The sequence below is a fragment of the Pavona decussata genome, unplaced genomic scaffold, assembly GCF_977016875.1.
Source record: "Pavona decussata unplaced genomic scaffold, jaPavDecu1.1 SCAFFOLD_202, whole genome shotgun sequence".
NCBI lineage: Eukaryota > Metazoa > Cnidaria > Anthozoa > Scleractinia > Agariciidae > Pavona > Pavona decussata.
The window spans coordinates 970,226-994,788 of record NW_028145610.1 but is presented as its reverse complement, the minus strand read 5'-3'; the positions used below and the strand labels follow the sequence as shown (position 1 = coordinate 994,788).

Here is a 24,563-nt window from a genome sequence, read left to right as displayed (position 1 = left end):
GACGTTGGCGAATTCAGTGAAAAGCACTTACGCGTCGTTAATGAGTAAAGAAAAAAAAAACGTTCAAGAAAATTGTCCGGAGTCATTAAATGGTGCCAGCCTGCCGACATTTTATTATCCGATCTATAAGCCAATCATCAGTGGACTTTTAAAGGGGTGTTTGCCCCTGTAAAGTCCACTTGAATATCCTTAAATGATGCTATTAGAAATCGCTAAGCTTGCGTCACTCATTCTTGCTTTGTCTAGTGGTGAATGAGGTAAACGATAGCAATTAAGAAGCCTTTTTTGCACAGGAACAGAAACTGACAACCAAATACCCACAACTGAATTGCTAACAGGTGGTCTACCAAATTATAAGTTTCTCTCGGTTTTTTTATTTTTCGAAGCATTACGAACAAATTAATGTATTATGACAGACCAAAAGCTTCAAGAATTAAATTGAAAGAAAGTCGCTTAGTCACTTGCCAAATGAAATAACCTACTAATGAGAGTGAATATTTCGTGCCTTAGTTTAAAATGAGATTGAATGTTTCGTGTCTTTAAATGAATAAATTATATAAAAACGGAAAATTATAAGGGAAAGAAATAATTTACCGTATAGATCCTTCTCCCGCCCACGCTTCATTTCGAGGTGCGAAATATTTAAATAATATCTGCAAAACATATTTTTCAGCGAAACAGCGGCTCTGGAACATCAAAAATGTACGCGTGCGTCAACAGAGACACAAAATTGTGTGAATTAACCAAAGTTCTTCCCTGAGGTTTTTCTCAGTAGTGTGTGGAGTAGGATCGGCCGACGAAAGTCCCCGAAAATCGTCGGCCGAGGAACGACGCTGCGAGCGACGAACTCGCGAAGGAGAATTAAACAGACTTTGAAGCCGTACAGCACGACAGCCGAAAGGCCTACGGCATATTCAGGCTTACGAAAGTTCTGAAACCAAAAACATGCCTAAAAATGAGAATAATTTGTTGTTTTGCTTCTCATGAATGGCACGTTTCATTAACTTGCAAACACCTGTGAGCCCATTGGCATGACATAAATTAAAACATACTAGACCACGTAGCTTTTGCAGAAGAATATTCAATCATTGCGCTCAGTGGGGAAGAAGGAGTTGCAAAACATATTAGTTTGGACAGCCAAAACATCATTGCACTGACGCGGCGCATGCCAATAGCTCGAAGCCTAGGGAAAAAAACAACAAAACTGTGCACGAAAGTTCGAACCCGAGTTATGGGTTGTAAGAAGTAAACATTGCAGACTTCCTTTCGCTCGAGTTTGTAAAGATCGATCGACCACGGCTTTCAGTTCGAAATCTACTATAATATCGGTTGCCAACGCTTGTTGCTTTAGTCCGCTGCCCGGCAAACTGTGGACCTAAGGATTGAAATTCGCTGGCATTCTGAACTATAATCACTCAAGGAGAAATTCTTCCCAGCAGGACTGTGACTAAGTTTGAATTTTAAACTGTTTTTCAAGTGATCAGCTGCTCCAATCTAACACTTACAAGAGTAAGTTGAAGTCATGGCGAGTTCCTATTGTAGTGCAGAGGAACGGAACGTTAACCGATCAAGTTCCCAAGCGGCCGTTGAAGAGCCAATGTATTCGATCATTATCTTTAATATCGCTGCCAGTGCCTTTCTCTGCTATACCACCACAATGATGAACATCGTTACAATCCACGCTTTGGTGAAAACGCCTTTGCAACCGAAGCCTCTGAAGACACTCCTTCTAAGCCTTGCTTTTTCTGATCTGTTTTTTGGTGTGTTAGGCGACCCTCTACAAATCGCTTATCTGATCGAGGGATTGCGATGCAAGCCGCCAAATCGTGCCACATTTATCGCTTCTAATGTGGTAGTGAGTGTGCTTTTTGTATCTTCCTTGTCTAGCATTATGTTGATAAGTGCTGATCGCTTTATTGCCATTCAAATGCCTTTGCGATATAAGGATGTTGTGACACGCAAACGAAGCTTTGCTGTTGTGGTCGTCATATGGATGTTCAGTGTAGTTTTCTCTTGTCTGTGTTACGGTTTCCAAGTGATCCCACCTCTCACTGCCTTCATCATTTTAATCGTTCTAGAATTAGTTTCTTTTGTTGTTACAACACTGTCTTCATGCAAGATTTATTTGACTGTGAGGCGCCACAAGAAGCAAATGACATCACAGATACAACAGCTTCTGCAAAACGGAGACAGCATGATTTTCCCGAGATCCGCAGGTGAGAAATCCTCCCATGGTACCCTGCTCATCTATCTCTTATTTTGGCTTTGTTATCTGCCACACCTTGTCGTATCGATTGTTCGTGAGATATACCCCAGTGATAATATAATTATTCACGGGCTTTTTGCCTTATCAGAGACCCTGGTGCTGCTTAATTCGTCTATCAACCCTGTCATCTACTGTTGGAAGATGACGCCTATACGACGAACTATACTGAGTAGCATTCAGAAGGCATATGCAAATTACATGCGAAAAACAGAGGTCGTTTCAGTCTAAAACAAAACTGGTTTGTTCAACGAGGGTGCATTCTACAGTTTCACGACAGATACATCTGTGGACCTCGGAATCCGTGAATTCGAATTCAGAAATGTTGTATTGGTTTTATGAAAAGCAGAGAACCCAGTAAACTCTCGGAATAGAAAGAGAACGGACGACTAGCCTTTCGCAGCAGTCGATTCCTACACGTCCACAACACTCACCGAAAGAAACGACTGTTTATCAGGCTAATTAATAGACCATGTAGTCAGATGGCTCGGACATGAAACTGAATCCGGGATGTGAGCGCCCGCTGACCACTAAGTTTTGAAAACATGCTCAGGACCATCGATCACTTACTGTAGTTAAGGGCATCACTAATCAGCACGTCTTAAGTGAATCATCGATTTAAATCTTAGCCATAAATGGATTTCAAAGTGTATATTTAACAATTATTCAAGAAGTGGAGGTGAACAATAAGTGCTTGGCTAATCACCTCCAATCTAGCCAATCAGCGCACGCGAAAAGCACTATTCACTTGCGTGGTATATACTAATTAGTTTTACTGTTTCTTTTATAATGTTATAAATATATTTCTGTCTGGATTTGCAAAAATGTGCCCGCATTCAAACTATACAGGGCCCAAAACGTCAACTGTACTCAGTCTCTAAATCTCTCCCCTCCCCAACATTGGCTTTCCACAGCAAAACTGTGAGTCACTCACCTGCACTTAGGCCTGACCCTAGTCTGTGTGTGAGTTCCAACTAACTCACCATTAAGACCCTGCCGTTGAATGGGGGATGCGGGCAAAAAGTCACTCTAGCCTAGGAAAGAGAGCAAATTGAACTGATTTGAGGGGTCAAAAATCCTCCCCTCCCCACCTCTGCGCATTTGAAACACACTGAAAGCTACCCTCAGCAGTTAGCCCTCACCCTGGGTGAGGTCGCAGACCGGTGCTTGATGGCAAGCCCCCTCAAGTTTAGACCAGCACAATACATACACCTGCCTTCAAGCCCGGATCTGGCGGGCACGTTTTTTTTTTTTTTTTCAAGTTCAGAGAGATTTGTATCTATGTAATTATATGTTGAAAAGTCCTCTTGGGAACATGTGACAATAATAATAGTAAGTCGATGGGCGAAATTGCCCATAATTTTCAAAAACGCTGAAAAAAACTGAAAATATTAAACAGAGAACTGCATTGTTTAGGCCTTCTTTACTTCAAAAGATGGCGTGAATAGATGAAATGTATTGATAGAATTTGGGCATGCGTACTGAACAGTGGACATTTTCTAGAAGAGCGTGGGAACGAAAACACATTGCCAACCTTAAGATCCGCTATAAAAGGCCAAGCTCCTCGAGCTCCTTCATTTCACACCTTTGTTGGTGTGAAATGCAAATTTATGCGTCGATCCGCCGCGGCACGTTGTTTACTGAATTAAGAGCGACTCTTCCTAAGAACCTCAAATTCAATTTTTATCTACAAAATAGATTTCGCTGATAACTCTACCATCAACTTCTCTTGGCAAGTAGCTAACAAATGTGAAATAAGAAGGGAGAAATTTGATTTTCTTAAATTTTTTATTCGAACTTTTCGCACCCCGGGCTGTGCTCGAAACCCATTGGCGAGATCGCGATATTTTGCAGCTTTTAGTTCTGGAGAATATAGATCATTCAACTGGCCGCCCAAATCGCTAGATCTAAGCGATGACCCTTCACGTTTATAATATGATGAATTGCAATCATAAGCTTTAATTAATGCTTTAAATCCGAGGACACAAAGTTTATTTACTTTGAGCGCTTACCACAACATGCGAATTACCCCAAGTTCAGAGGAATTGTGACGGCCTGGGGGTATTCAAGGGCTCTTAACACATTTGGCCGCAATCTAGTTTCTGTTCTACACGGAAGAGGTGAAAGTTGTGACATTCGACTTACATGGCCATATTTCCATCGAACATGCCATACAACGAATGTAATTTATTGTTAGATGGGCACCAAACCCGCAGCATACAGGTTACAAATGGAGGATGGCTTTGTACTGAGTTTGACAAGTACGTGAAATAATCCCGCGATCACTACAGCAGCTGACTCCGCTGAAAAAGATGTTATTTCTAAGAGCTTGTCGTCCTTCTCCTTTGAAAAAGAACTTCCAGCCAGCATGTAAATCACCTCGCTGAGGATAACCATGATATAGCCAAAGACAAAGAAACAAGCAATGTTACGGAGCTTTGCTTTGGTGTGTTCTCCTTCCATCTTGCGTCCGAATCCAACTGATGACTCAGTCAAGTTAGGTCTCTGCCCATCATAATAGATGTTGAGACGTGTCTGGCAGATAATTCACAATAGCATTTTGTGCTTTGCACTTCGATTTTGCGTCGTAAATATGCACAAATGTTGTGCATGGGCTGATAGCAGTCATCGAAATATCACGCTTGGGTGTTAACGTGAAACGCTTTACTTTCTTTCCATCTGTTGACTCTATCGCCACTTTCCACACCTCAGAACTAGCACCCTTACATGCGACAAATTATTTCCGTGGCATTTTCAAAAAATGACGTATCCAGTGAATGCACCTTAGCCCGTTGTTCCATTTTCGATATTTCTTTCCTGTCTCTTTACTTTTCCATGCACCTGAACCTATCGCCCAACACCCAAGAGTGACGGGCACGTGAAATAACTAAGCACTGTCTTCATTTATACTTTAAATACATAACACAACACAAAAACACGAAATCTTCAAGAATGTTTTATTGACAAAGGCAACCATTAAAATGTGTCAATTGCATCTTGACAATTTATATGATAGGGGTCTGTTTTCACCTAAATCTGACAGCGTACTTCATATAACTCAAACATTACCGAGCACACGATAACTCGCCCCAAATTTGACGGGTCTTGGTTATCAGTGTTTCCACCTGCCCCTATTGGTAACGGCCACTAAAGAGAGTATTTGGTAACGAGTATACCCACGTCATTAAACCCTGTCAAAAACTTGAGCGGCGTTACGGTGTTCACACTTGACACAAAATTCCGTAACACTGGAAAATTAATTCCTTTTGTTATCTTCACATGAGCCGAAACGAATTCAATGAATTAAGTTCAGTACGGCGTCTGAATCAATTCAGAACGGCCGATCTAATTCGGATCTGCTCAGCAATTTTTCCTTCACATCAGCCGAATCAAATACATAAATTATAACAAATCTGCAATTTTCTTCAGTCATAATATGCTATGCTTCAGTGTATTAAATTTGGCTGAATTAAGTTCGGCGTATGAATTAAGTTCGCCGGGATAAATAATTTGGGTCGGTCTAAATTCGAATTCGATTCGGCCATTGTGAAGTACGGCGTCTGAACCGGGCCTAACTAAAACTTTCAGAAACTTATATTTTCAGCTAAAGTACCCGAAAAGATCCAACTGTATTAGCTTATACGTGCAACTATACCTTTAAGTGGGCACAAAACGATCAGCCAACACAGGAGACAGCCCCACCAATGATCGGCATCAAATTTCTCCTTGTAATATCAATGCTTATTCGGCCCCTGAGATCATGAGAACTAAGGTTATGATCACCCAAGGCGAATTTCTTGATATTTTAATAACCTCTCCCCAGTATTTTTATAAGAAAAGTATGGGAACAAGAAAGGAGAATTTTTTTCTTTGATATAAGGGGTTAAATGTCGTCGTTGGGTGCCCCTGACGTTTGAGTCGGTCGATAATAGAGAGATTAACAATCGCGTTTACGGCACAGGTGAGATTCGCGTTTATGTTTTCTTGAGATAAAGAGTACAAGGATGAGAATAGTGTAAACTAATTCTGGCCTTTGATGCTAACGCAAAACTACTCGATTGAACAGAGAAACTGAAAACAGCAAGCGGCAAATATAGGATAAACATGGTCACGTGGTCATATCTCACGTTTGGCGTTTGCCGCAAACGTCATTCTTAACCTCTCTATTATCTTAACGGTGCGACCATTAAAATGAAAGGTTTTTAGCTGAACTATCTTATGGTGCTGTTTGTTTTTCGGTTCGTAATAAAGTGAAATTTGCATTTTTTGTTACAAAAAAAAAAAAAATGGAAGAAACTGAATAGGAAAACAACAATTTGATTGCAAAAAAGCCAAAAAGCAATGTACGAAAATAAGAGAAAAAAACAAGAATGTTCATGCGGTGATTAAACTAGACCCATAAAAAATTTTTTTACAGTCGCCGTGACGTGTTTGGAAATCTGATGAAAAACTCCTCGTTTTTGCATCCTTGATTTCCCCCTTCAAAATCAGTTTGTTTGAGAAGTTATATCAAACATACGTCACAGTGTTTCATCACAATATAAAAAACCTCGAAGTTCGTCAAAAATACTCCGCTACGCGTCGTATTTTCAACTCTGTGTCTCGTGTTTGATACATTACGTCAAATGATTCAGTGAAAACAGAACCGATAAATTCCTTATGGATATTAATAAATACATGTCGCTATTTGATTTCAATTCAAAAATATTGTTATTTACAAATTATTTCTACATGGCCACTGCTGTTCAGCGTCTACCTTCGAATTCGGCATCGTTCTTTGGAAAAGCCAGCCTCACGGGCGTGCGCTCTTGACGAACAAGTTCAACTCCGAATAGCAATTTTACTTTTTCACTAATTTTTTTTTTTAAATTTTGTTGATGATATGAATATGCAGAGGATGTATCACAGGACTGGAAACAATTTTCCTCGTTTAGCCATTTCACAAATTGGTTGGATTTTTTATCCAAGACACAATCACCCTTGAGATATTTCCAGCTCTACTATCCTCGGTATTCTGATTGGCTAGAAAACTCATAACATGATTCTAAAAAGCCGGCATCGTGGGCTTATTTTCACTAATTGCTAATTTCTGCTAGCCTATCCTGGTAAAAAGAAGTTGTTTGGTCTCAATAATTTGTCTTCATTAATCTGAAACGGTTTTCAATTGAGTGTCGTAATACCAAAACAAAGTAATTAATCTGACCAATCACAACAGATGTAAACAGCGCAATGAACCAATCAGAACTCGAAGCAAGTATGCGCAACTCGCGTCAAGCGCGGGAAAACGCGTGTGCTTGCTTCAAAATTGGTCCTGGTTTTGGCGCGAGTTTTCTTAACCAATCACAGAGCGTAGTAAAGCAAAACCAAAGCAAACGCGAAATTACTTTCGACACTCAACTGAAAACTGCTCTATTGAATCTTCATTACAACCACAACTCATAATTTGTGTCTCTTCCAGATTCCCTTGCATGCAACGATGATAGCGTGTCACAAACGTAATTGTTCATGGTCGTTATATCCGGCTGAATTCGTGATAAATTTTTCGATTTCCAGAAGAAGGTGGCCCATGTCTGCAAAATACAACAACAAAATACTTCAACACAAACCAAACTCAGTTAAACACAACTACAAATACCTTCAACACAATCAAACCATTTTTAGTAATTACCGCTTTTGACGCGCGCGGGTAGAAGGACAAGAGATTTCCGTCATTTCCTAAATAACTTAAGACTCCACACAACGAGCCAAATTGTTCAGTTACTTTGTTTTAACAACATAACTCCTGGATTCTGAAGCACTGCGTTTGGGGGATAAAATTATGCACTGCGCAGTGAATTTCGAGTTCCCCTTTTTCGTGTTTAAAAAAGTTTTCTTTAAAGAATTTAATCGCGTTTAAAGAACCGTTTCTTGTGTTTAAGGTATTTAAAGTTGTATTAAGCTACATTTGGTTTCAGTTAAAATATTTTGTTCACAAGGGCCAACGTATGATGTAACAGCCAGTGCAATTGGCTAATTATGTCGAGTCAAACTTCCAGTCTTAACCGAGGTCAAAAGTGAAAAACCAGAAAAGTTCGTTAAAGATAACGGTTTTACTAGCTTTGAGGGCTCAAACATGATAAGGTTTCTTGTGAGTTTGTGAGTTTACTGAATCATTTCACGATATACTAACCGGAGGTCACAGATTCAAACAGACAACCAATGCCGACCAGTCTCCACATACTTCACTTTCAAATAACTTGTATTTAGTAAACTCACAGACAAACAAAAAAATCCTTCCAAAGTACAAAGCTAATCTTGCACCTTCTTGTCAACCAAATAACTTTAATTCAATCAAATAGAAAAATGATTTTGACTTAATCTTGCGCAATTTTTACGTTTGACCGTGGTTAACGTCCCGTCAATAGAGATTTAGACCTACGTTTATGGCAAACGGCAAACGGCAAACGCGAGATTCGTTTATGTTTTCTTGAAAAAAATAAGTCCATAGATGAGAATAGTGCAGAACAATTCTGGCTTTTGCCGGATGCTAACGGAAAACTACTCAATTACACCTGGGAAACTAAAAACTTAGAGCGGTAAATGTAGGGTAAACATGGTCACGTGGTTATTTCTGCCGTTTGCTGTTTGCCGTAAAGGTAATTCTAAATTTCTCTGCTGTTTTCAGGTGGATTTCCACTATTACGTTTCACGTGCGTAAATAAAATACAACACGATGTATGAACGACTTGTGTGACTCTAAAACGGAAACAAAACCATCAGCTGCTATTTTATTGAGGCACGTAAAACGCACTTAAAAATTACGCGGCAATGGCCGCAATCCACCTTACGAAATGATCTGTTCTACAAGGTTTGTTCGTTACATCAGAGTTCATTTTTACCGGGATGGCAACATTCAAAAGCGATGACGCAGCTTGTATATCTTTGGACACATGCGCGACGCCCCGACTAATACCGCGCCTAAATACCATAAAAGCTCTACTGACCCCAACAACTCTGTCCCTCCTTTTGATATCAGCTGTTGTAATTACCCCCCTCCGCTCACATAAGTGGTGATAATTAAAATAAACAATAATTAAAATGTTAGAGAACACACAAGAGAAATGACAGAAGACAGAAGATCAAAGAAACGGACGCGCCTGACTTCTTTTAAGGGTTAATCAAGTTTCAGACTGAGTTAGCTTGCGCAGTTAGGTATAACTGACATTATTTGTGATAAACAGCTCGTTACTGTTAAGTTTCAGTTAGTTTTGTAAAAGATTCTTGGAAAAGTTATTTTGAGGTTTGTTCAAAATTAGTAATCGGGGCAAGCCCCGAAAGACGCCTGAAATCTCATGAACCTACCGGAAGGACGGGGACTTACTAGAACTTTTACAGTACTCAAACGCCGCTTACAACTGCGCGCTGGCTCACGATTACTAAATTGTGATCAAGCACACCTGTTTAATTCGCGTTTCCGCGTGTTACAAGCCGGCTACGGAAGCTAACCTAGCGCTCGCCAGCGAGTAACTCGCGCCTTCGCCTCTCACAGGCTGAACGATTGGAAAATCACGAGGAATTACTTTAAAAGAATATGTCCCCGTACAACTACGTGAACAATTTACAGGATTTAATTCTACGTTACATTTAACATACTAACGACACATTTAAGTTATGTTAACGTGAAAAAACGAGAACTCGACCGCTGCACATCAATAAAAATAATTTCATTAGGGTTAAATAACCGGTTACGAACTTAAATATTTATGTTTGAGAAAACTTTACAAACATTTACACACTCTTATGAAACACTATTACGTCTTTAAATTAGTGTTCGCAAGCAAACACCGTTTTTTTTTTTAAAAAAACTTTACGCATGTTCTACACGAAATTACTTCATTATTACTTCATTATAGCGGTTAGAGAAATTTTAGTTTAAAATAGTTATAAAAAGTAGTTAAATAACTCAAATGCAAAAAAAGGCATTAGTTTTTAACACTTGACATATAAAAATATATATTTTACGGCTTTGTTTACTTTAAAAGCTGTAAGGAATGGCTTTATATGAAGACGTTTTAATAGACGCAGTTTCTGTAAAAATCCAAGACATTTTTGAACTGTAAAACAGTTTCGAGTTGTAAAATTGTTGTGTTCACAAAATAAAACCCAAATTGTATGCGGAAGCGTGAAAAAACTGCCGCTTTATGAATAATTATTACAAAAACATTTAAAACAAATTCCCCCTTATATTAAAGCTTTGGATAAATTCTGCACAAATTGCCGGTTCACTGGGCAGCAAAAACGACAGTGAAGCCATCTTCCAATCCGGCCAAAAAAAAAAGGCCACAATAAGCCAATTTCGAGTTGCTTTGAACCTCATTGTAAAAGCGAGACTAAGTGCAAAGTTTTTATTATAAAAAGTAGTTTTTATTCATGTGCAAAACAAACTAATTTTCATATGGAAAGCTTTGCACTTAGCCTCGCTTTCATAATGAGGTTCACGGCAACTCGGAAATGGCCAATTCACACGTCCAGCGATAGATAGGAGACTAGGGCGAGTCTCAACTTGTTCTCTTTCCCAGTTTCCATGGCTGCGCAGTATTCAATGATTGGGTCCATATTTTATATCTACGTAAATCTTGATTTTTAAAAGAAAATATCTACACTTTAAGATCACGTAAAACATTTGATTGCTATGTACATTGTTAATAAATGCTATATAACTAAAAATTCATTTCTACCGCTTTTTCTCAGTCGAGTAAATCGAGATAAAGGAGTCTGTGCTGCCAGCAGCCAGATGAACCTGCGAAAGAAATTATGGAAGAGAAATATATCACTAATACTAAAACAAAAATGTCGATTTTTGGGGGGTGGCGGGGGGGGGGGGGGGGAGGGAAGAAGTGAAGCACTTACATGGTATCTGTGCTCTCCCTCCCCTCCTTTCCTTTACTTCATAACGGATCGAGCTCATTCGCCTCGAGGAGAGAGAGTACGAGAGAGCGACCTCAAGGCGACCAAGAAACAGACTACGCCTCCGCACCCGCAAGAAAGTTTTATAGGGGGAGGTTCCTCCCCGAGGTCCCAACCCTTAACCTTTTATATGTCATTTTCGACAGGAAAGGTGACCCTTTCATATACCTTCTATACGAAATGGTACCACTTTCACATATCTACAGTTTTAAATACCCAAATGACAGTTTTTCCTACCCTTTAAGACTGCAGCTTGTGAAAGTTCTACCCTTTTTTATACCACCATCCTGAAGAAGGTACCCCTTTGGGGGCGGAGCCTTCTCGTATAGTCCATTAGTATAGGGAGTACCCCATCCCCCCTCCCCGGAACCTCCTCTTCTCTAAACCGAGGAAGATGTAATCTGGAGTGTTTTTATGAACTAGTTTTGGGGGCATAGAATGTATTGATTTTCTTTGCATTTGGATACCCTTCTGATTGGTTGAGAATGTTTTCTGATTACATATGAGCTTATAAACATGGAATACTTTTCATGTTCAATAACATGCCGCTGCCAGCTGTATAGGTCATCAATGTTCCCTGTTTTATAGTTCCGTGAGATGACATTCTAACATCGTCATATCACTAGACACCCACTGAACTTTACTGCTCGTTGCACATTTGATACTGATGAGAATTGTTTTGGTTTTTTTTTCGAATTAATTTATGTTTATTGACGTATTAATGCGTTACTTTTAGATAGACAAAGAAATAATTCACCAGAAAAATATCACATCATCTGAAATTAGGCGATTTATGTGGCAACGCTGAATCGGTCCATTTTCGACTTGGGGGTGGTGCATGGTGTGGGGGGGGGGGGGGGGGGAAGAGGCGAAGGGAGACTAGGGTTGGGGCCCTTCTACATAAAACCCTGATGGTGACCGTAAACTCGATCCAACAAAGGCAGTTGACCTGCACCTTTAAAAAGCTCCATTTTCACTGGACCCTTATAACCTGCAGCTGCATTGTTTTTTAGGGTTGGAATTATTGTTTTGTTCTTTGTTCTTTTGTCCTCTAGAACAATCATGTTAGAAGCTGCAAAAACGGTGCAGGTCGCCCCAACAAAGGACCTGTATTAGTGTTAAAAATAAAGCAAACTTTCTGTCTTACCCTGTGAGGGTGAAACGCTAGACAACTGATGGGCCCTATCCGCTGACCCATAAAACCCTCGTGATACCTGATGGTGCTCAGGTTATCTCCATTCAAACTATACACTTTGATCATCTGGCTCGCAGAACCCCTGGCAAATATAAAATCAAATCATTCAAGTAAGTTAACTTCATTGTTTAATGACAATTTCGAACGAGAATCAAACGCTACAAACGCGGGATGACCCCAAGCCATAGGTAAGAGCAAAATAAATGTTAATCCAATATGGGCCCGGTATTGGTGACCATACTCACGTGGCAAACACCCTTGCTTGGTGATGAACCTCAAACGCGGCCGAGTTACTGATAGTTTCCAGGCTCCGAACGGATTCCGTGAAACGTGGATCCCAGAATCTGACATCTCCAGCGACACTGAAAGAAAAGGTACCAGTAATCGCTATAAGATGCTTGAAAATATAAATAAGCAGTTGCTACATCACACAGTTATCTACCGCTGAGAGCAATTTTTTTACGCCCACTTCAAGACGGAGGATACTATAAATCACACTTAGCAACTTTTTCTACCTTTTAAGTTAGAAAAAGAGATGACCCCAGGAAGAGTTGAACCCGGTTCGTCGAATTCCCAAGCGGGGACCTTACCACTAGACTAACAGATCAATTCGTATTTTTTTTAATAGTAGCCTTGACCGCAAGCTATCTAAGCTAAATTAAGCTAACCCTAACCAGGGAACTATTTAGGCTAACCGGAGTGTCATTTTGTTAATTACCAGTCTGTCTCTGAGGCTGTTTAGTCAGAATTTGTGATTTACATTTGACTTAAATTAGCCCAAAACTTTCTTATGAAAGAAGCCGAAACGTCGGGCAAGAATCGATAAAAACGAGGGATTCTAGTATTAACGACCTCTTCCCATATGCACGGCCCTTCAGTTTTCACTGAACACGCAAAAAATATAATTTTAAAAACGTCAAAAAGGTTTTAAGGAAACCTAAAGTGAAGAAACCATGATTTTGGGCCTCTACCGCTCAGAAGACCTACACCTTACGGATAGGAAGAAGAGTTTTACGGGAAGGTCAAGGTTTTGGCTATGTGAGGGCACAAAAGTTCATCATGGTGCATAATGTTACGGTACAGTGGAATAGCAATTTTTCTAACCTCCTCGCGAAACTGAATTTGGTTCGAAAAATCGAGAGTTCCAAAATCTGACCAAAGCAAATCCCAAGGCAGGCATTTTTTGGTTCGAAGAATCGGGAGTTTTGAAAAATCGAGATTCCACTGTATTTCATCAATTGAGATATATTCACAAGCGGGGTTATCAAAGGTAAGTATCACGCGATCTAAAGAGCCATTTACCTTCCACTAATGATGTTACCGTCTCCACCCTTCTGTAAAAACACGCTCGTCACCCACCCAGCATGCTCTCTGAGCGCCATCACTCGGCTGAAAGGTAAACGGTGACGTCATGTGTTAAACAACTTTTCGGACAAATGATAAAATCATGCTCTTAGGGAAGTGGTCAAAACTACTACACTCGATCAGGACCCACCAAACCACAAAATAGATGGTGGTCTCTGCTTGCAGCCCGCTTCCTCAACCTCAAAAGATGTTGTCTTTATTGCATAGCCACCCCTCTATCCAGCAGTAAAAAATGACAATGAGATTCAAACCTCACTCTTCTTGTTCATCTAGCAATACTGACTTTTGCTAGCTGAATATTTTCGTGTAAACTCAAATTTTAAAGCCAATAAAAATTTGTTGGTAATGTTCATGAGATAGGTGGTGTCTTCGATAACCCCCCTACCCCTGACAAGGTGGGTCCTCTTCGAACAAACTTGTTATGACCAGTTCCCTTAGTGGGGTGAACAGAAAGAAGACCAGTGTACAGAGCGGACCGACTGAGTTTCCCCACTCCCTCTAGGGTGGGGAGATGAAAGACAGACAAACAACAGCACAAGGGTGTAACTGTCTCTACATGGAGAAAAAAACTAATGAAGATGATTGAAATGGGGTACAAAATGAACAAGCTTGAAACACAAAACTTTTCAGACCCTTCAGGAAATCTTCCTGAGTGGCCATTCAATTGAAAGCTACTGAGCATTAGTTTCCTGTGGTGCTGTTTATTATACTGTACAAGGTGATTCTAACTATTGAGTCTATTGATAAAATCCTAAAGTGTGACTATTCAAGTAAATGCTATTGAGCAGTACTTTCCTGTGGTACTGTGCGCTGTACGAGATGGTTCCACCTTTTAAGCGTGTATACGAAATCCTTAAGTGCGACCATTCAAATGAAAGCCACTGAGCAGTACTTTCCTATGGTGCTGTTTATTATACTGTACAAGGTGATTCTAACTATTGAGTCTAATGATAAAATCCTAAAGTGTGACCATTCAAATAAAAGATACTGAGCAGTACTTTCCTATGGTGCTGATTATTACGATTACGAATATAAAAAATAACTTATTTCAAATAAGCGTACTGTTATTACCTGTCACTTGGAGGCAATCTTCTGTCAAAAAGCCTGACAGAACCATCGCCACAGCCAGCAATCAGTAAAGACCTGCCCACCGAGTCACATGCTAAACTAGTCACACAGCTATCTGCACCGGTAGGAATGTCCTGTCAAAAGAATGAATAAACGGGGATTTTACCCTTATATTTTTTAAGATGAGTCACAGATAAATGTGGTTATTTTTTCCTAGGCTCACCTGCATTCTCATTTCTCTTTGTGTGTCCCAAACTCGAATGAATCTGACGTCACCAGATGCCAGTAAGATGCCCGTCTCTTGTTCCCAGCTTACCACCAAACCAGAACCACTCCCTGAGAACAAGAGACACATTCATTTAGCTTACATGGTATTACATCACAACAACCTACTTTCTAAGTTACATCGCTAATTCGAAACAAACTTCCAAACAAGAGTCTAGGGGAAGCATCACGCGAATTCGACGTCATTTCAAAACCCAAAAACGTTTCTGTCAATAGAAACAAAAAACTGTTGTCTAGTTTTGTTATAAATTATTATCCCAGTGCAACAAAACTGTCGATTAGTGCCTCTGGCCAGACACAGAGTAGGTCGGAATGGATTGAAACTTGAAAAATGTTAGGCTAACGTTTTTCAAGTTTTCGCATTTTTGTTTCCAAAACGCGCTAGAACAGATCACGAGTTGTTCCTTTCAAGAATTTAAAGAGTTGATTTCTTTCCTTTCGTTGTTCTAGAATTATTTTGTAGCTTTGTGAAGGTCTTATTTCACCATTCTTAACCAAAGAGGTCAAAAACCCCATGACACTTCCCCTTTAAGCTTTAGAGCTGTCATTTTGTGTCTGTAATTGCTGGGCTGGGGTATGCTTCCTCCTTTCTACACGAGTTACATGTTACAGGTAACGCCACAGTTGACATCCGTAATAGCAGACATTTTCGGGACCCAAGATTTGCTTTCCATTACACCAAACCTTTAAGAAGGCGGAAGTAAATTACAGCAATTCTTTTGTATTGACTTAATGCTCGGTCAGAAAACTGATTAACTTCACAACCTTTTGAGCTCTATGGAGCAGTTGTTAATCGAGCGTTAAAACTAATTTCGCCTCTGCTTTGGTTTTGCTTAGCTATGTACCGTGATTGGTCAAAAAAGAAAACTGAATCACGTTTTCAACCAATGAGAAGTAAAACACAAAGCAATACGCGGCTTTCTCGCACAAGTTTTCCCGCGTTTGGGGTTATTTGCATCGAGTTCTGACGGGTTCTTTACGTTACTTTAGTTTACAGTGACTAGATAGAAGTGATTACTTTGCTTTACGTTTTAAGATACTCCGTTGGAAACTGATTTTATCTTTTCAAGAGCAGTCTGACCAAGACTTTGCACACTTCGTGTCGCGTGCATAACTCGTGCCACGTGTATACATGTGTCGTGTCACGTGCATACCTCGTGTAGAAGGCAGCATCCCTGAAAGTGCTTGCCATGCCGTCACCATTTCCAAACTTTTGTCACTGTAGTTTTCTCCCTCAATATTCCGCCAAACACGAACAGAACCTTCATCTGAAAATTGCAGTCAGTGAGGAAAAATAAAACGATTGTTAGTGACATAAAAATATACCAAAAACAATGCAGTGACAACGCGGTCAACGAATGAAGAGAAGCGTGTCTGCGCGCTTACATTCCTTTAATTTGGAATTAGAGACGCCATCTACCCAGTTTCTAGCGCCCGGGTTAGGGGGGAGGGTGGTACTCCCTTATATAAGCTATATAACTATGTGCGACACCAAAGGGAACGGTTTTTAAGCCGTTTTGGTCTGAAAATGAGTATGAATGTTAACCATTTTGGTTTTAAGTCTGAAAACGGTTATGGATTCTAGATACCAATGGTGAAAACAGGTACGAATTTTAGAGGCCAGGGGCCCGTTTCTCGAAAGTCCCGGTAACTTACCGGGCCCGGTTATTGTCTTTGGTGATAAATGTTTCTCAACAAAAGTCAATTTTTGTCACCTTTGAATACTAAACTCTAAAATCCTATAATTCTGTGAAAACATTGGCCTAGAACCATGTCTGTAATCACTGTGTAATCAGCGAAAAAAACATTTACAGATATACTTATCGGGCCCGGTAAGTTACCAGGACTTTCGAGAAACGGGCCCCAGGTCTGAAAAAGGGTACCGGACAACTACAAATTTTGGACTGAAATAGGGACCAAACCGCACACCTCCCCCCAAAATTCAAAGAAGTACACTCCCTCCTCCCAGAGGCTCTAGCCTGTGAGAGCGGACGCCTTTCCGGCATAAAATGTCTTCTACCTAACACGATACTGGTTGTGGTACAACGCAACGATGTTGCCCTGCAATAAGGTTACACGCAATGATAAACGCAGCATCAAAAAACTAATAGATTTTGACGATAATTGACTGATCGACTTGTAAGATATTGTCAAACATTTGGCACCGAAACTTTAATCTCGTGCAACGGCGTAATAATCATCTTAGAAACTGAGTATACACTAATAAAAATCCACACGGATTTTCATAACGTTGGAAGTTGTACATTAAAAAAAAATATGGGTGGGGTGGGTCCTTACCGGTTCCTGTCAATAGAAGTGTCAAGTCATGCGCATTGAGGAAGTCCATGCTTGTGATCCGAGAAATCTTCGGGTTGTTGTTGATGATGTAGTTTATCCGCACACCTTGCTCCCAGTTCCAGACGCTGTGAAAAGAGCAAATATTCTTTTACATGACTGAAAATATCTCTTATTTAAGTCGTCGGCTCATTTTCGTTTTACAAATCCGCTCTTTGCGCATTACACTAAAAATGTTCAAAGAGAGGGTTCAGTATATTAAAATGCTTCTAAGTTCTTTGAAAAGGTCTGGCTTTAACTTTCAAAAACGTTACAAACAACAACTGAATTATTAACACTTTAAAACCGTAATCCTTTGAATTAAAATATTTGACAGTACAAGAAAAACAAACAGCTAAACTAAGGTTCAATGAACGTTTGACATGACTGCGATGTGAAAGGAGTACTTCTCACAGCCTTTCTCTTCAAAATTGAGACGAAGAACGTGAACTGAAGTGACCAATATCTGGGTTTAATTTAAAGAGAATATGAAACTGTGTTTGGTTTATCAAAAGAGTTGACAACTAAATTGGCCACCGTGCTGACGTTTCGAGTGTTAGCCCTTTCTCAGAGCGAATGATGAAGGTTAACGCTCGAGACGTCAGCACTCGAATCTCTTTACGGTGGCCAATTTACCTTTGGTTATCAACTCTGTTGACAAACCAAACGTTCTTTTCTACTCCCCACCGACGCAGCACCGCAGTTTCTTTAGAAACTAACCCCCTTATCCGACGATGAACTTGCCGTGTATCTTATGGTTTTTAACCCAACTGTTTCAGAAAAACATGATAGCAACTGGGCGCCTGAGAAATCCAGGGGCCTCCACTGTCGTCAGCCAGCCCCAAGATGGACTACTCCATTGCTTGAAAATCCCCGCAACCACTGCACGCCATGCGCGCCCACTATCATGTGCTCGATTTTGGATTTTCGAACCCAATCGAACTTAATCGAACGCTCTAAACCATCACTCGAAATAGACAAGAATTTTGAAAATTCGTTTCAGTTTTGGCACACAAGAACAACAAAGAATTAGGTGAGACGAACAATAGATTGATGTTGCTTTATTGAAACATCATTTTATGATCCACTACTGTTGTCATCTTTAACCATTTTTAATCGAATGTATGCCAACTTCGACCATCGAACCTAATCGAACTCAATATTATTAAAGTTCGATTGGGTTCGATTGCTCCAATTTTCTGTCAGAGTTCGATTAAGTTCGATACATGAAATGTTCGACGGGAATGCATATATACTTGTCTTTAAATTTAAACATTAAGTCTATTCTTAGGCCATCCAAATCAAACCTGCTGAGCATTTCGTTACTGCGGTACCGTTTGTTTTGAAACTTTTCAGAGGGTAAATTTAGGAAACTTCTATACATTTATTCTTTGGCACTTGTAGAGGTGAAGACTTAATGCAAACACCCAAGATAGAGTGATTTTCAATTGAGTGTAGAAAGTAATTTCGCGTTTGCCTTGGTGCTGCACTACTATGCTCTGTGATTGGTTAACAAAACTCGCGCTACTTTCTCAACCAATGGGATTCCAAACAAAAACCAATCGTGTTTTCGCCGCACGCGTTTTCCCGCGCTTGGCGCCGGCTACATGTATTTGCTTCGAATTCTGATTGGCTCGTTGTGTTGTTTACATCTGTTGCGATTGGCCAGAGTAATTACTTTGGTTTTAGTTTTACGACCCTCAATTGGAAACCGCTCTATGTAGCAATGAAATACAATACCACATACCTCACACCACCCCTGTCCGCAACAGCAAGGTAGGGTTCGTAAGGGTGAAATCTTAGTACCCCTGGTGCACTGATGTTCTTGTTTATAAATATCTGGTCGTCTATTTTGCCTGAAGCTGAGGAAAATAAAATATCAGTCAATCAACTGAGAAAAGAGCTCCTCACCTTGGTTTTGCAATGCTCGAGGTTATCAGCTTGACAAGCAGGGATAGCGCAGTGTTGAGAGCACTATACTTGCCTCCCACCAATGCGGCCCGAGTTTGATTCCCGGACTCGGTGTTATATGTGGGTTGAGTTTGTTGTTGGTTCTCGTCCTTCCTCCGAGAGGTTTTTTCTCCGGGTACTCCGGTTTCCCCTCTCCTCAAAAACCAACATTTCCAAATCCCAATTCGATCTAGAGAGTGTCCCAATAAGTGCAGTCTGCACTAATACAGAGGTATTTTTGCGTAGTTGGTGACTGTGTGGAAAAAGCAGGTCTTAGCAAGGGTTATTGGAATCCAAATAGAAAATTGAGGTAGCCACGCATTTTTTCAAACACAATTAAGCAACAGTAATTCTAAAAAGCTCTAAAATACAAAACAATGCATGCAATTTCTTTCCACATTGAAGCTTAACTATCTCTGAAAAATGCGTCGTTACCCCTAATTTTCTTTTCGGATTCCAATAACTCTTGCCAAGATCTCCTTTTCCCGCGTAGTTATAAACCGCAAACAATACTTTTGTTTTAGCAGGCACCACTGTTAAGAAACCCATGTTTCGCGGACCATCCCGTGATGCGCAGAACGTATGTGCAGTAGCAAAAGAAATGTATGTAATATGACTTAAGTAGCGTTTAACACTAGCTACCGTGTGTTATGCACAGTCTAAACACGTCTTAAAGGTAATATCACCTGCTTTAGTTTGTTGTTTCGATGCTTCTCGTCGTACTTTTGAGTTCCTTTCAAATCTCCATTCTCTTTCAAGATGCAACTGACTTTGAGGATCGTGTTCCTCGGGAGGCTGCGATGAAAATCAACACATCTTCAGAGCAGTTTTCACTGGCCGACATACGTAACAACATGTTTGCTTTGGTTTTGCAATTACGAGCTCTGTGATTGGTTGAGGAAACTTTTAAAACCAGCACTAAAGATTCCGAGTAAACAATGGCCAATCAGGCTCAAACGGGTTTTCTTGGCACTGGATTTCAAGTTTTCTCGCGCTTGGTGCCAGTTACATGTTTTCCCGCGCTTGGTACCAGTTTTAAGTTTTCCCACGCTTGGTACCAAATACATGTTTTCCCGCGCTTGGCCTCATCTTCTGATGTCTACCAACGCTTGGTAATTAACAGTTACGAGTGCTTGTTTCAAATTCAAACTGATTCTTTGAACCATTTGCGCTTGTTATCAGCAGACAAGATGCGCTTACTATTATACTGCAGTTCAATTTACCATACAGTAACTAAAATGACTACAAACACCCGTAATTCAGCTAACTTTTCTGCATGAAAAACTTTTATTTGTAATAAATCCAATCATTTATAATCTTCTTGGCATGAGAAGTAGAAATTACCTTCATAACAGACTGAGCAAAGTAGCTTGCACACCACTCAGCAAAGTTGGTGCTGACTATAGGAGGTTTGGCGGTGCCTGCTTCTTCATCAGAATCTTGATCATTATCTTCACTTGCACTGCTTGGATGTTTAGTGTGCTACCGTACAAAAGAAAAAAACCAAGTAAACATGCAAGTCCTATCAAACCTCTTACTTTGACAGGCCTTCCCTAACTGTAGAACACAAAGTTTATAATTTTGATAGCTCAAAATTAATCGTTTGTCTCATGATTGTGTCGCATAAGTGTGGGTAGCAACGTTTCAACCGCTAATATGTCGCCTCATTCAATTAAGCTCTCCTCCCCTCCCCCGTGCAACCCTACCCTTTCCCCACTCCCTTCCCCGTTCTCAAAAAATGCTGTAATCAACGGTAATCCAGATTAACTTTTTTTCACAGAACCAGTTTGGTTGCTAAGTGTTTCCAAGTGGTTGCTAACTCCAAAGTCAGTCGCCATTTATTGCCTTTGCTCAGCACCATGATATAACAATCTATGCATTTCGTAGTACTTTCTGACAAGTAAAAGACGGAAATCATTCCTTCTTCTAGTACTAGTAATAATTAAAGATTAGGGAGTGCGTTCGATTATCTCGATCCTAGGCTCTCTCTCCTTTGTCAAGTTGGTGATGATGTCATCCGCCCCTGCAAAATCTGCGGGAGATGCCAGATACGCGTCCCAAGAACCATTCATTCATTGATCGACTGTCCCATACAATCTTGACTCCAATCTGTATTAAGAGTGTGTTCTTTCTACGTCGGATGCAATTGTAAGCTGTTACTGACATCACTGTATTCCTTAAATCAGCACTTCACATACCTCAGGACCTTTGTCAAACATTTTCCTTTTCGTGTGGAATTCATATGAGTGTGGAAATCCTCCTGTCCCGAGGGGTCCGGGGATGGAGTTTTTGTGCTGAGTCGGATCCACCTTCATTGTACGAGGCGTTTCATTAGAACTACTGTGGCGAGGAGGGGATATGCCTTGACTGAAAAATATAGGAAAACAGATTTGTTGAAACAACAAGATACTTTTAATTATAGGGGGCCTTTGTCCTGGGTAAAAACATTTGACCCATTTTGGACGATTTCCTTGATCATTAGAGATTACAGCTTGAACAACAATAATTGTTTTGCGTACTTTAAAGTTTAACTAACTGTATTACGTAATCACTCTTGGCATTCAAGTGAAAAAACTTCCAGTCTGAGTGAAGCAGTCTTGAATAGCCGTTTCAGATGAAAAGAATGATATCGTACAAAATGTGAATTCATACATTGACCTGTATTTATTGATCTGACCCCAGTTGTTCAATGAGTAGATAACTGAGATTTATCCAGCGGATAAGTTGCTATCCAGCGGATAAAATGTATAAGTTGGAGTATATTTTATCGGTTGATAGCGATTTATCACAGTTCATAAATCTTCATGCAAAAATCCTCTGTTCCAAATGTTTGGACATTTTTATCCTCGGAAACTTAATTTGTTCACACATTTAAGGTGATTCCTCAGAAATAAAAGTTGACGAACGATTATTTTTAAACTTTGCTTAATTTTTCCCTATGATGTGCTGTTACGAAAAATAGAATAAAAAACATAGGTCACCGTGCTCGCCAAAGAGATATGATGGATTAAAGCTACCCCATTTACCCCTGAAAACCGAGCAATCGCGCGCGTTTGTAAGTGATCGGTTCACTTTACATTTCGTGGTGGCTGGAGATACATTTTAGAAGATACACTTAATAAAAGGTGGTAGATTGAAAATTTAGATCATATGGAACAATGTAAAATATGATGTATGACAAAGACACGCAAGTTCAAGTAGTATTGACTCGAAAGGTTCCCCACGTTGATAATCTCAAGGGCACAACTTTGCATCTACGAGTATCGATTTTGCGCACGTTTTTCTCGAATACTTTTTTTCCTGACGAAGAATTTTCTTAAAACTTTTTTGACTCAAAGAAGGTGTTTATATCACCAAAATTATGCAATAAAAAAGATAGGTTACCGTGTTCGTTGAAGAGCAAAAGACAGTGAAATGACCATTCCTATCATCGGTTGGCATACGTTCTAAACTCGCGAGGATTCATGGGATTCTTGTAAGGCTTCTTTTGTCACGTGTTTGTACGTTGGGAAGGCCGCAGGATTTTGTACTCGAACCGTAAAGTTTATATTTACAAACATGAATAAAGTATAGTTGAACATTTCATTATATCATCGACAAGTGGCCAATGTAGAGGACGATCATGGAACAAGACTTCGAATAACAACATAGGAAACTGACATCGTGTGCGGTTTTTTCTTTGTAAGATCAACATGGCGGACATCGATCATGAACGGTAAGTGAAAGATAAGCTTATATTTTTCTCAAATGTGTAGTTACATCGTTTTATTTTATTGTATGTCTAGAGGATTGTATTATAAAGACAACAATGTGGATTTGACATCGTGCTTTGCGAGCTAGATCGAGTTTTTAAATAATTTTAGCAACGGTCGCTACTCCTAGCCTGGCTTTGGAAAATTCTCCTTTGTATGCGTGCAAGATTTGGTATTCGGTAAAGTTATTGACCAAAATGAACATCAGACATTGCAATTGTCTAGGCCACTTATTATGGTTATTAATATTTTCAAGATATTAAGCTTACTGTGTTACAATAGTTCTCGAAATTATTCTGTTAGAGCTTTTTTAAAGGGACAACTGGACACCAAATGAAATAATCCATCAAAGTGAAGTACATTGATGAACAACATGGTCCCATGCATTTATAAGCCGTGCAAAGCACATAAACACAGGAAAGTAACAAGAGCATAAAAGAAGTTGTAGGGTAAAACACAAACCTACTCTTTTGTGCTCTTGTCACTTCATTGGGGTAGCACTAACCTGTGGAACTGCAGACCGCGGAACCCACGGAACCTAGAGAAATAACTATTTTTTTTTTGCAACTTACATACCAGGTATAAGGTTACAACTGATTTCATTGCTGTGTATAGACCCGGATTTTTTTTTCATGATTCGACCAAGAGAAAATGAGATTGTTGCCGATACAATCTACAGATTTTTAAAACAAATGCGGTACTCGTAAAAAGAACATCGGCTGTTTCCTTTATCGAGCTTCCGTACAAATTATTGGTGATAAATCACCCGCCACCTCAAGTCTTCGTGCAGAACCTTCATGATTTTGTGAGTTCATCCAAGAGTTTGGTAACCTCTCGGTCGAATCATACTGTCGTATCAGGAGAAAATCTCACTCATTTTCTCTTGGTCGGATCATGTAAAAAAAATCCGGGTCTATACACAGCAATGAAATCAGCTGTAACCTTATACCTGGTATGTAAGTTGCAAAAAAAAACTAGTTATTTCTCTAGGTTCCACGGTCTGCAGTTCCGCAGATTAGTGTTACCCACTTCATTGTACTCTGTGCGTTATAACAGTAAGAAAAAAAGCATGGCTTATGGATTTGTTATCATATTGATAAGGGGAAACCTCATTTGCATTTACTTTCAACGCACTTTTACATTCGCGACTACAAAACGAAAGGCGAGTGGAGCTATTTCCGGATCCGGAAATAGCTCCACTCACCTTTCGTTTTGTAGTCGCGAATGTAAAAGTGTGTTGAAAGTAAATGCAAATGAGGTTTTTCCTTATCAATAGGATGTTGAGTAACACTTTCTTGGCTTCGACAAGCAAAATTTCACAAAGATATGGATTTGTTTTTTTTTTTATATAAGAGAGCCAAATTTCTGCAGAGAAACGCGATTGTGGCAACAGGGACAGATCCAG

General features: G+C 39.9%; 2 protein-coding genes and 1 long non-coding RNA gene across 5 annotated transcripts in view; 1 reads left to right on the top strand and 2 right to left on the bottom strand.

Annotated features, from left to right (window-relative positions):
* Nucleotides 1–76: 76 nt before the first annotated feature.
* LOC146461014 (beta-3 adrenergic receptor-like) lies at nucleotides 77–2,793 on the top strand. 2 transcript variants are annotated; one of them, XM_085087476.1, is made up of 2 exons: nucleotides 77–2,216; nucleotides 2,355–2,793. In XM_085087476.1, the coding sequence occupies exons 1-2, from the start codon at nucleotides 1,523–1,525 to the stop codon at nucleotides 2,492–2,494; spliced, it is 834 nt and encodes a 277-aa protein (XP_084943602.1). In that variant the 5' UTR covers nucleotides 77–1,522; the 3' UTR covers nucleotides 2,495–2,793. The 2 variants fall into 2 exon arrangements, with proteins under 2 accessions (XP_084943602.1, XP_084943603.1); XM_085087477.1 differs by having other exon boundaries at nucleotides 79–2,216; nucleotides 2,519–2,586.
* On the bottom strand, nucleotides 86–5,125 carry LOC146461013 (uncharacterized). The gene is made up of 2 exons (XR_014857511.1): nucleotides 4,090–5,125; nucleotides 86–3,924 (listed from the first exon to the last, which is right to left on the bottom strand). It is a non-coding gene; the product is annotated as an uncharacterized LOC146461013 (long non-coding RNA).
* Nucleotides 5,126–5,206: 81 nt separating this feature from the next.
* Nucleotides 5,207–24,563, bottom strand: part of LOC146461011 (regulatory-associated protein of mTOR-like) — a 51,447-nt gene continuing 32,090 nt past the window's right edge. For both annotated transcript variants that reach the window (XM_085087443.1, XM_085087442.1), the window contains exons 22-34: nucleotides 21,605–21,773; nucleotides 20,751–20,888; nucleotides 20,093–20,201; nucleotides 19,204–19,318; nucleotides 17,421–17,545; nucleotides 16,277–16,390; nucleotides 15,061–15,173; nucleotides 14,841–14,971; nucleotides 13,707–13,793; nucleotides 12,650–12,766; nucleotides 12,357–12,486; nucleotides 10,981–11,042; nucleotides 5,207–7,833 (exon numbers count right to left, since the gene is read on the bottom strand). In XM_085087443.1, coding sequence (XP_084943569.1) covers nucleotides 7,776–7,833; nucleotides 10,981–11,042; nucleotides 12,357–12,486; nucleotides 12,650–12,766; nucleotides 13,707–13,793; nucleotides 14,841–14,971; nucleotides 15,061–15,173; nucleotides 16,277–16,390; nucleotides 17,421–17,545; nucleotides 19,204–19,318; nucleotides 20,093–20,201; nucleotides 20,751–20,888; nucleotides 21,605–21,773 — 1,468 coding nt within the window. In that variant the 3' untranslated portion in view covers nucleotides 5,207–7,775. The remainder of the gene's footprint in view (nucleotides 7,834–10,980; nucleotides 11,043–12,356; nucleotides 12,487–12,649; nucleotides 12,767–13,706; nucleotides 13,794–14,840; nucleotides 14,972–15,060; nucleotides 15,174–16,276; nucleotides 16,391–17,420; nucleotides 17,546–19,203; nucleotides 19,319–20,092; nucleotides 20,202–20,750; nucleotides 20,889–21,604; nucleotides 21,774–24,563) is intronic.